At 45.0% G+C, this 11,676-nt stretch overlaps 1 protein-coding gene across 1 annotated transcript; it reads left to right on the top strand.

Annotated features, from left to right (window-relative positions):
• Positions 1–1,569: 1,569 nt before the first annotated feature.
• On the top strand, positions 1,570–11,357 carry LOC119429361 (nuclear factor of activated T-cells, cytoplasmic 3-like; the record flags this gene model as incomplete). The annotated part of the gene is made up of 7 exons (XM_037697004.1): positions 1,570–1,732; positions 1,828–2,027; positions 4,654–4,826; positions 4,908–5,048; positions 6,884–6,939; positions 8,320–8,806; positions 11,196–11,357. Coding segments are annotated over 7 exons (1,342 nt in total), but the record flags the coding sequence as incomplete, so codon positions are not given.
• Between the last annotated feature and the right edge of the window lie 319 nt (positions 11,358–11,676).

An 11,676-nucleotide genomic window follows, 5' to 3' on the forward strand; every position in this document is an offset into this window, starting at 1 on the left:
AACTGTCGGTCCAGGTGGAACCCCAGAAATGGAACTGTCGGTCCAGGCCGGGCCGCACAACTCATAAGAGCCACAAGTTGGACTCCGTCGTCTCGGCTTCCTTCTTATAAGTCAAATTTTCTTCAGTGAAACATTGAAAAAAATGTGCTTAATGAAGGAGGCATAACACTCGTTCTAAGAAAATATTTCTCAAGGAAAACAATCTTGTAAAAAATGCACCTTTCTTTACTTTTGGACAGTTTAGTTTAAAGGCACGCAGTTCTAGCCAAGCAACTTTTCTGACCCCACTGACAGATTTATTTCCTCACAACAAGAACATTTGCTCACATTTAGGAACATTTGGCTTAGTTCAAGTAGGGGTGCACCGATTTAATCGGCCCCCGTTTCCTTCATTTTTGGAGATCGTCCGATACACAAGAAACCGATTTTACAGATTTTTATTTTTTTGTAGTTTTAACAACTGTCTGAACTTCATTTATATTCAGAGCCCTACTTCCTGGCCAGTTCAAACAAGTCTGTATTGTTTGTAGGATGTTGTTCAAAGGTATGTTGTCAATAAAATATAAAACTGAAGGTGCATTGTGACCTTATAGCACCTGACGGTGAAAAGCAGAACGAGTGTCTGCAGGTCAGGCTTGCTGGAAACCAGTGATCGGACAGAAACCGAGTCGTGCACCTCTCATGTCAAGTAGTGCTGTTTTAGCAGCGTGAGCTCAGTTGGATTCTCAAAGATCTTAGTTGGTCTTTCAGAGATCACACTTGGTTTCTAATAGATCTCTGTGGATACGTGGTGATCTCTCTGGTTTCTCAGAAACCTCAGCTGGTCTGTTAGAGATCCCAGCTGTAAGTAATCTGACCTGGCCCTCAGAAATCTACTGGTATTGGTTCTGCATCTCAACTGGTGTCTCGGTAATCTCACGTATCTCAACTGGTTTGTCGTAGATATTAGCTGGTCTCACAAATTTCAGCTAGTCACTCGAAGATCTCAGCTGGTCTTTCAAATATCTCGGGTTGTCTCTGAGATCTTAGCAGGTCTCTTAGAGATGTCAGTTAGTCCGTCGGACGTCTCAGCTGGCCCTCCGAGATCGAAACAGGTCTTTTGGAGATCTCAGCTGGTCTGTTATGGGTCTCATCTGACCCTCGGACATTTTAGTTTGTTTCGCAGAGAATACTCTTGACTCTCAAAGATCTCATCTTGCCCTCAAAGATCTCAGCTGGTCTTTCAGAAATCTAAATTTGTCTCCAAGTAATTCCAGCGAGACTTTAAAGATCTTAGTTGACCTCTCGGATATTTCAACTGGACCAGTTAATTTCTCAAAGATCTTAATTTGATCTCCACAGCAGCTATTTTTGTTGGGGTTTGGAGACTGCTGAAACATCTAAGCAGCTTTTGGTTAGTCGGTGGTTGCCAGATGGTGTCCATCCTGTGGAAAGACGACCGTTAAAGTCTTCATTTGTAAAGTTTGTAGCATTAACAAGCCTGATGGAGAAAGGGACGAATGAATTCCAGAAGTTGTTGCACACATTGTAGAGATGATGACGACACTGGGCCCGTTTTCTTCACCGCAGCCCCTCGTCACCGCCTCCTCTGGACTGGCCTCTGCCTAACCAGTGGAACCAGACTGAGCTCAAAGTGGAGGTCCAGCCCAAGTCCTATCACAGGGCGCACTACGAGACGGAGGGCAGCAGAGGATCCATCAAGGCAGCAACTGGTGGACATCCTGTCGTCAGAGTAAAGTCCAGTTTTCTGTTTTTGAGAAGCACTTTAAACGTTCGTTAGCTCAGTCACTTGTTTTCTGTATTTCATGTTTGTTTTCCTGTCTGCAGCTGAGCGGGTGCAGCGAGCAGCCGCTCAGTCTGCTGCTGTTCATTGGCACTTCAGATGACCAGTACCCTCGTCCTCATTCCTTCTACCAAGTCCACAAAGTGACAGGAAAGACCGTTACCACCATCTGCCAGGAGAAGGTGATGGGCAGCACCAAAGTCCTGGATGTTCCTTTGCTTCCAGAAAACAACATGTCAGTCAGGTATCATCTTCTTCTTTAGCTCTCGCATCCAAAGACACCACGGTGAAGGTGCATGCACCTCAGTACTTTTTACTAGTACTAGATTCAGGAACAACTGAATGCAAGAAAAACATACCAACTTCTCTAATCACATTCAGAGTAGACCTCAAGAGTAGGAGACGGTTTTTGAATTCCGTTTGAATGATTAAATTTATTAAGTTTAATACGAGTTGTAATTATAACCGTCAGTTAAAAACCAAAAAGAAAAGACGTATCCGGTCTTTGCCCGGTTCTAAAACCATTTAAATCTTTACTCAAGTGAACAAAAAGAACGACAAATCTTTATTTTTAAACGGAAACTAAAAGTTAAAGTTGAGTAAGAAGCTGGTTCCAGCCCTGACCCGGCAGCTTGCAGAACCGTTGGCAGCATTCTCTCTCGGTAGTTTTCTGTTCGAACCCCAGCAGGTCCAGGAGACGTCATCTGCTCAACTGGCTGGATCAGTGAGGACAGGAGAGCGGCACAGACAGAACCCTACTTTCTATGGTCCGGGTTCTAGTAGGGCTTGAACGACCACATGTTTTTTAAAGTCGACTTCAACACGATAAACGTCGACTAGTCGATGCGACGTCACAGGAACTCAAGACGCTGTTCACAAAAAAGTCATTAATTCTTTACAAAACCAAAAACGGCGAAACATGGGGAGCGTCTATTTATGCTCCTACTATTTATCGTTCTGCTAATAAGTCACAGGAAAACCAAAACTATTACTAAGCTGCAAAAGTTAGTTTTATTTAATCCACTAAATAAAATAAAACGCTGCAGTGATGGATTCTCCACTGGTGGTGGTTCTCCCCCCCCCCCCCCTGTTTTTATTTTGATTGTATTTAGTGGATTAAATAAAATAAAACTAAAAACAGGTGGGCGGTGGTGGAATCCACCTGTTTGACAAGACTTGGCCTGCTCCTCGTCTTCCATCTGCTTAGAAGAATCTGTTTTCTAGTCACCGGCCCGTTGATGATCACATGACACAATCACTGACTGCGACTGGTCGACATGAAACTCGCGACATGTCCTAGACTAGTCCACCAGTTGACTAGTCTATTCAACCCGTAGCTTCTATGGTCCAGGTGTAGTTTCTGTAGCTGCTTGCGACCCCTCGGCTCGTCTTGTCGGTGATTTGCCACTGTGACTTGTTTCCCCGCTCTGTGGGCGGGCTCGTTAATGGGTCAGTGCTCGAGGCTCGCTGTGGTCCCTAATCGCCTCATCATCACACTTCAGTTTCTGTAGCTTATCCTGGCACTGCTCACAAGTCCAGATGTGGCCACGCTGCGCCATCATCTCCGATCTGTAGATGAGCTCGTTATTTGTGGAGCTGTCCGTCAACACGATCAGACAGGAAGTGGAGGTCCAGATGCAGTTTTCAGTTTTGCTGGGCGGGTCGTCCAGTGACGTAGCTCCGCTGGCCAGTCAGTGGCTTGAACAACGTGGTCTCATGAACCGGGCTGAGCGGGGGTGGGTACTGGCCATTAACTGGTGTGGTGCAGAACCGATGAGAGTTGAGACGGTGGCAAAGAGCCATATGGTCCAAGTGTGTGTTTTATGAAAAGAAAAACATGATAATAATAAAAATAACACACAAAAGCATGAGAGTAGAGCAAGTAAAGGCAGCAGCAGAATGAGGAAATGCGGTGAGTTTGTCCACCTGCAGTCTTAAGACTATAGCAGCATAAGTAAAGGATGACTAAGGAAACCCAGGTCATCCCCATCTGTAGGTTTCATCAAAAAGGAAAGTCTTCAGCCCAGTCTTAAAACTGGACAATGTGTCAGAGGAGCCTGAGAACTGAAAGATCTGCCTCCCGTTCTGCTGCTGGAAACTCTAGGAACCACAAGTAAACCTGCAGTCTGAGCGACGTGCTCTGTTAGGAACATATGGAACAATAAGATCTGTAATATAAGATGGAGCTAGGTTGTTGAGCGCTTTGTAGGTTAGAAGTAAGATTTTGAATTAAATTCTGGACTTGCCAGGGAGCCACTGGAGACCAGATGTTTCTAATCTTAAGTGATATTACGCAGGTGGAAGAAAATGTTTTTACCCAGTTACACACGATACAACATTAATTTTAGTGACCTCCGACGTGAATAACAATCTTACCGTATTTATTTCGCCGTAGCAGTTTCAGGTAGCGTTCGATGTCGCCCGCTCCGGCCCCTGGAATGCGTTTGACTGTGGTCTGACTGGTAAGTGCCACGTTTCAGACTATGGAGCTTCCAGTAACCAGCGGGGGTCTGACCGAGCCAGGAAAGTCGATTTGAAACGTGATCGGGTCGAGAACTGGGGGCTTAGCCTTAGCACTACGCTTGCACCAGACCGTTGGCCCGAGGCCCCGGCTGCTCCGGGTCTGTTGGAGGACCGCTAACGGGAGCTAACCTCGGTGGCTCCGCTGCCTACAGGGCTACTGGTTTTTCAACAGCGTCAAAATGTAATGCGACTAAACTGCACGATGATCAGTTAATCAATAATTAGTTACTAACACACATTGGTGCAAGCTTCATTCTCTTTCCTTGGTTGTAGCCAGTGGACTCACTTGAAGGTAATGGATGATAAATTGATGGAAAGCACGTCCCTTTGCATTGATTTCATTAAAGCATCAACTGCGCCGGCATCCTGAAGCTGCGCAACGCCGACATCGAGCTGAAGAAAGGAGAGACGGACATCGGGCGTAAGAACACCAGAGTGCGCGTTGTGTTCAGAGCGGCCGTTCCTCAGCAGGACGGTCGGACGCTGTGGCTGCAGACCGCGTCTGTTCCCATCGAGTGCTGTGAGTAGTTCCACCTTCACCTTCTTCGTGTCACTCATGAAACAACGAGTGACCTGCGGTTGTTGTTGTTGTTGTTTGCAGCCCAGCGGTCGGGCCTGGAGCTTCCACACGTGGAGAGCTTTTGCCCGACCAGCTGCTCCATGGAGGGTGAAGTGGAGCTGCTCATCTCTGGCTCCAACATGGCTGCTCACTCCAGAGTTGTTTTCGTGGAGAAGGGTTCCGGTATGATTCGTTTCTGTTCAGAAACCTGGAACAGAAAGGAAGAACGTTTGTGTTTGGGTCATTGTTTCTTTGTTCTAACAGTAATCCTACATTATTGTAAAGCCCGTTTCTTTCCCCTAAATGGTGCACGTCTGGGGCGGCACGGTGGCTCAGTGGGTAGAGCTGTTGCCTCTCAGAAAGAAGGTTGCTGGTTTAAATCCTGGCTCGGGACCTTTCTGTGTGGAGTTTTCACGTTCTGTCCGTGCTGCGTGAGTTTCCTCCCACACTTGGAAACATTGACGTTAGTCTGCCTTCAGGTCCGGACCGCTCCTGCAAAGAGATCTGTGACCTCACGGGGTTCCCCTCGTTAAGTCAACGGTTGATAAACGGTTTAATTGTTGTTTTTGTCTCTGCCTTCATCTTTTTTATTGTTGTCCTGCAGCATTTAGGTTACAGCCTGTCCTTTTTAAATAACTTCACTTGACTTTTAACCTTCATAAAATGTCACCAGGTTCACTTTACCCTTTTAAATCACTCAAATTTAACATGTTGTCCCAAAATGATGCATATTTATCATATTCTACTCTGGTTTATTTTATTTCTTTATTATCTGGATGTCCAAAAACATCTTGAGTTGATTTGAAATGCTGCTGTCAGAGTTCTGATCATGAGAATAATATTAAAGATCTTATCGTTCCATATTTTCCTAACAGAGCACTTCGCTGTCAGACTGCAGGTTTACTTGTGGTTCCTAGAGTTTCTAAAAGTAGAAAGGGAGGCGGAGCTTTCAGTTCTCAGGCTCCTCTCTTGTTGAACCAGCTCTGACCGTGAGGCTGACACGTGGTCCAGTTTGAAGACTGGGATCAAGTCCATCACAGTTCACTCAGGTCCTCTGGACCGTTTCTTTGTGTTCAAACGTTTCTTCTTTCATCCAAAGGACTTCATCGGTGCGAGGAGCCACAACAACCTCAGCCCCATAAGCAGCACACTCCCACAGTGGGCCAACCAGTTTGATGTTTTGAACCACTTTGGTCACGGCTGCCTCAGGTGAGTCGACTCCAGAAACCATCTTATCACCATCAAACTGGTTGGCCCACTATATGAGTGTGCTGCTTCGGGAACGGAGTTTGTTGCACCTCCTCTGTCTGATGAAGTCCTTTGGATGAAGGACGAAACGTTTCAACACAAAGAAACCGTCCAGAGGACCTGACTTTTAACTGGACTGTTGAGCATGAACTTTGATGATTAGGTTCAAGTCTTTCCTTTTTGATAAATCCTATAGTTAGGCTTGGGTTTCCTGAGCTGTCCCTTAGTTCTGCTGCTATAGGCTTAGACTGCTGGAGGACAAACTGACCACATTTCTTCACTCTGCTGCCGTCTTTACTTGCTCCACTCTCGTTTGCATTAGTCATTGTTGTCGTTGTCATCAACATGTTTGTTGTTCTGCCTTTAGAAAATTCACCGGGTCCAGTTCTTCTGGATTCTCTCTTTTTACCGTCCTCTCATACCCAACCGGTCGAGACAGGTGTCCACTCGTCCCTAGTCTAGTGCTGGTTCTGCTGGAGGTTTCTTCCTGTTGAAAGGGAGTCATTCCTTTCCACTGTCTCCAATGTGCTGCTCAGGATGGGACACGGTGATGAACTGAAGGTTGACTGGGATCTGCCGGCTCCTTTAGATAAACTTTACCAAGTGGCGTTTTTGTGAATGATTTTGTTTCAACTGGCTCTATATAAATAAACCGAACTGAAAGAAATAATCAGCCAAACTCAAATGTTCTTACATTTTGCTCTAATTTTTTTTTTAATTGACGTCCGAGGTTTGATCCAGTGATGTTTACGAGTGTTCTGTCCCCTCAGATGGAAGATCGCTGTGGGAAACGGACGCCAGAGTTCTGTCAGAAAAAAGCAACGATGTAAGAAACATGACCAGTGCTTCATTTGTGATGTAAGAAACATGACCAGTGCTTCATTTGTGATGTAAGAAACATGACCAGTGCTTCATTTGTAAACCAATCGGTGCTGGAGGTCAGGTCCCGGGGCTCCTCCCCCAGAAAATGTTGAAAAAAGTAGATGCGATTTCCTGCATTTTGCTGTATTTTAACGGGTTATTAAACAGATACGTTTACCTACATTTGTAAACACTCCGCTTCAGTCAAGCCCCCCCCCCCCACACACACACACACTTGACGGTTCTGAGCCGACTCCGTCTGTTCGTGGCTCCTGCCCGTGTACGACTGCCTGGTTAGCTCGGCTCTCACCCCCACCGCTGTTTTAGGGGCGGAGGTAGAGGCAGATCGTACGTGCTATTAAGAAGCTCGTAAGTGGCTGTTGTGTTTAAAATTAGTGTTTATGTAATTATTTTCAGTTTACATTTCCAGTATAAGTTTTATTAATTCAAGGCAGTCAAATTCGTTCATAACTTTATTATTAGTAAGCCCGAGAGTTACCGGATCCAAGCAAACAGTTACCGGAACGTACCCTGTCAAAATAAGAGTTCCCTGTTCCTGTTCTGGCAAGATCCGGCTCAAATTAAGTCCTGGACAAGACCAAAAACTAAATAAATGCATTAAGTTTGTTAGCAGGAACAATTATTTCTAAAACCTGCAAAATATACAAAACAGAGAATTTGAAATTGTGGCACATATACAAAGTATAACAATGTATTATAATGTATAATACAATATTGAAAAACTACCTGTCACATACCACTGAGGAAAAAAGAATTGGGACATAATCAAGGATTTAGAATAGAAACAGAATAGAAACAGAATAGAAACAGAATAGAAACAGCCTTTATTGTCCCACAGATGGGAAATTCAAGTGTAACAGCAGCAACAGATGAAAAGATTCACACAAAAGTTCCTAAATGTAAAATATATATAGATAAATAAGATAAACAATAACAATAATAATGTTCAATATGTGTTGAACATTGAGAATGGCAGACTATTTACAATACAGTAGTATAGGCAGAGTGGGTGATTATTAATAATAATAATAATAATAATAAACATGGCTCTAAAATGATTAAAATCCAACCTCAGGTGAACAAAAACACTCCAAGAATTCCAACAGTTCATTAGGATCAATGACGTCACACAACGGTTCCTGATGTTTCTCCAACCATCAGAATGGAGAGGTAATGGGAACCAGGGAATGGTCCTGGGGTTAATGGTTGATCTCAGCGTCGTCGTTTTGTAACAGACGAACCAAAATGTGAGTGACGGCTGTGGCGTGAATATCGAAGCTTTCTGAAATCTCACACTCGTTCCTGTATCTTCACGTTTGTTCAGTCCAGGGTCGCAGTGGTGGTCCCCCCTTACACAAAGAAAGCAGCGTCCCCCGTCCACGTCCAGTTCTACGTCTCCAATGGGAAGAGAAGAAGAAGCCCAGCGCAGAGCTTCACCTTCCTGCCTGGACCTCACTACGCTGCAGGAGTCGAGCAGGAGCACTGGGGGGCAGACCACCTCCTTTACCAGCCCCTCTCCCAGGACGGGACGCTCGGGGCTTCCTATGATCCCTGTGCTCGTCTTCCTCACCCTGCTTCCTCCTCCCTTCCACTGCAGGCCCATGCTCAGGACTCCGGTTCCCCCGTTCAGATCCTCAGTGCTCCTTGTTCCATGTCCTTTGGTGGACAGCTCAGGGAGCCATCTTTAGGTTCCAGTACTCCCTTCACAGCTCCGGCTTCAGCCCCAGGAGAGCTGCTGAGGCTCAAACAGGAGCCAGAGGAGCAGCCTCACCTGGGATCCCTGGGCCTTCAAGAGATCACGCTGGATGATGGTAGGAAGCTGCAGTTCTTCTAAAACCATCAAATTATTTTCATCTTTCATGCAGGATCTTGAAATGGAACAAAATGTCGGTCCACTTTTGGACCAGAAGTTTCAGGTGTTTGGTTTTTGGCTGAAAATGCATCCGCTCATTTTCTTTACGCACGTTTTTCTTTCCGGGTCGCGGGGGAACTGGTTATCTTCAGCGGTTCTGGACTGGTCTCCAGTCCATCAGAGACCAGCCAGACTAACACTCACTCACGCTCATAGGGACCGTTGAGGGATGAATAAACCAAACGTGCGTGCTTCTGGTTTATGTGTAACTTCACACAACCACCGAGGCACCAGAGGGGCCGAGGTTAGGGGCCTTGCTCAAGGGCCCAGAGTGGAGATGACGAGGGTGGAGGCTGAGGTGCTTCACCTTTTCCACCCACATTTTGATGCACCGGTCAGGAATCATTCGAATTGGCAACCTCCCAGGCTTCTCCAACCGCTGCGCCACCACGCACCGTCACTCGTCTTTGCACATGCGCCAAGTAGGTTTTCCCGCCACACGGGAGCATCGCTGACTTCCATTTCATGAAATGCCTCGTTCTCGTGCACCTAGACGTGATGTTCAAATGTACGAGGAGAATCGCACACGTAGGGCACGCTTGCATCATGTGCCTCGGTTCCACGTGCGTCAGGATGCTGCGCTGGAACCCTTTGGTGAACCTGAATGTTTTGAGCGTGCACACGTTTTGTCTTCATGCAGCTGTCGGTGCGAAAGCTGCTCACGCTTCACACACGAGGTCCAGGTGAGCTGCACTTTGGTCCCATGAGCATTTGGTTGTTGTCTTGAGATGACTTCAGTTTGGAATGAAACTGTGTAAATAAACCGAGTTAAAAGAGTTGTTAAATTTAGAGCACAAGTTTCACTAACGTAACATTTAGCACCTGTACGATGGTTTCCTTAACCGTGACACTTCTGTAGAAAATAAAATTATTTTAGATTAACTTCAATTCGGTTACGTGCACTGCTTCTCCAGTCTTCACAGTAATTCCCTTCTGTGCTTGTACAATATAATAATAATAATTATAAACTTATATCTTAACTGGAGTTACTGGGAGAGATCATATCTCTCCAGTTTTAGCTTCTCTCCATTGGCTCCCTGTCAAATCCAGAACTGAATTCAAAATCTTACCTCTAACCTACAAAGCCCTCAACAACCTAGCTCCATCTTATATTACAGATCTTATTGTTCCATATTTTCCTAACAGAGCACTTCACTCTCAGACTGCAGGTTTACTTGTGGTTCCTAGAGTTTCTAAAAGCAGAATGGGAGGAAGATCTTTCAGTTCTCAGGCTCCTCTCTTGTGGAACCAACTTCCAGTTTCTGTCCGTGAGGCTGACACATTGTCCAGTTTGAAGACTTTCCTTTTTGATGAATCCTATAGTTAGGGTCAGCTTGTTTTGCTGCTATAGACTTAGACTACTAGAGGACAAATTGACCTTATGTCCTTAAAATGATTTGTTAAAACTGAATAGTTTTCATTTGATACTATTTCTATCTTAACATGTGATTCTTGACCTGCCATTGTGTATCTATTCCTACCAAACCCAGCTGGTCGAAGCAGATGGTCCTCTTGTCCTGATCCTGGTTCTGCTAAAGGTTTCTTCCTCATGAGGGAGTTTTTCTTTCCACTGTCGCCTTCATGCTTGTTCAAGATCAGAGTTCAGTGATGGAGTTAAACTCAAAGCTGCTCCTCAGATAAATAATGTTCAATTATTATTTTATAGATGAATGTTTCTGTTCAGTCCCTGAGACGACTCCTGTTGTGACTCGGAGCTTTAGGAACAAACTGAACTGAATAAAGTTAAATGTAATAATAGACGATAGAAGAATCCTAACCCAGTCACACCTGGATAAATCCTGAACCTTTTACACGAACCCTCTTCACTTTTATTTTAAAACGTTTGAAACTCACAGAACTTTGGAGGACACAAGAACTTGCTGCCCCCTCATGGTTGTACACAGAACTACAATAAAATATATATTGGGACAGCTGTTGGTATTGCACAGTAACTGGAACAGAGTGGTGGCGTCACCGAGTTCATGGCGTGGACCAGCAGCTCTGTCCGTCAAACACAACTTGAAATAAGTGAAGTACCGACTTCCGTTTGTGTCTGGATGCTTTAGACATTAGAAAGGTTCATTTTAAAAATTGGGCTGCCATGTCAAAATCCAAGATGGCTGCCATCATAAATGTATATTTGTAAACCTGTAAGCTGGATAACTTTAAAAACAAGTGATGTACTGACTCCATATCGCTGTGTGGCTGCATCTACTGTGTGTGTGTATCTGAGCTGCGTGAAGGATGATCTGAAATGATTTGGTCTTTTTGTCCGTGTCTTGTCGCAGTGAACGAGATCATCGACAGAGACATCGGAGGTCTGAGCAGCTCAGCAGGACCGGACCAGTTCCACCAGTACAACTGGGACCACGAGTCCAGCGCCCAGTCCTTCTGCAGAGACTTTGAGTAGTTTCCAAACTGACCTTTAAGTGCCTGAAAACCTTGAACATGCCACGGCTCATCACTGCAGGGTGCCACGTTGTCTCAGGGTTCTCCCACCAGAACCAGTCTGGACCTCACAGACTAACCAGAACTCTTCACTTCTCATATTAGAAACATCCAACTCTACTTGGACTTTAAAAAAAAAACAATCAGTTGAAGTTGCACAGAAATAACGTTTGATCGTTTTGATTGAAAATAATTTGTTTTGGATGCATCAAGTCGTTCTGGTCCAGTGAGGTGACGCCTGCATGTTTTAGGTTGCATCAAAATCCTGAACGCATGTGAAATGTAAATATTGGACAAATTATTTGGTGTTTGTGTTCAGAA

Source organism: Nematolebias whitei, unplaced genomic scaffold, assembly GCF_014905685.2.
Source record: "Nematolebias whitei isolate Nwh7 unplaced genomic scaffold, NemWhi1 Nwh_scaf_673, whole genome shotgun sequence".
Classification (NCBI taxonomy): domain Eukaryota; kingdom Metazoa; phylum Chordata; class Actinopteri; order Cyprinodontiformes; family Rivulidae; genus Nematolebias; species Nematolebias whitei.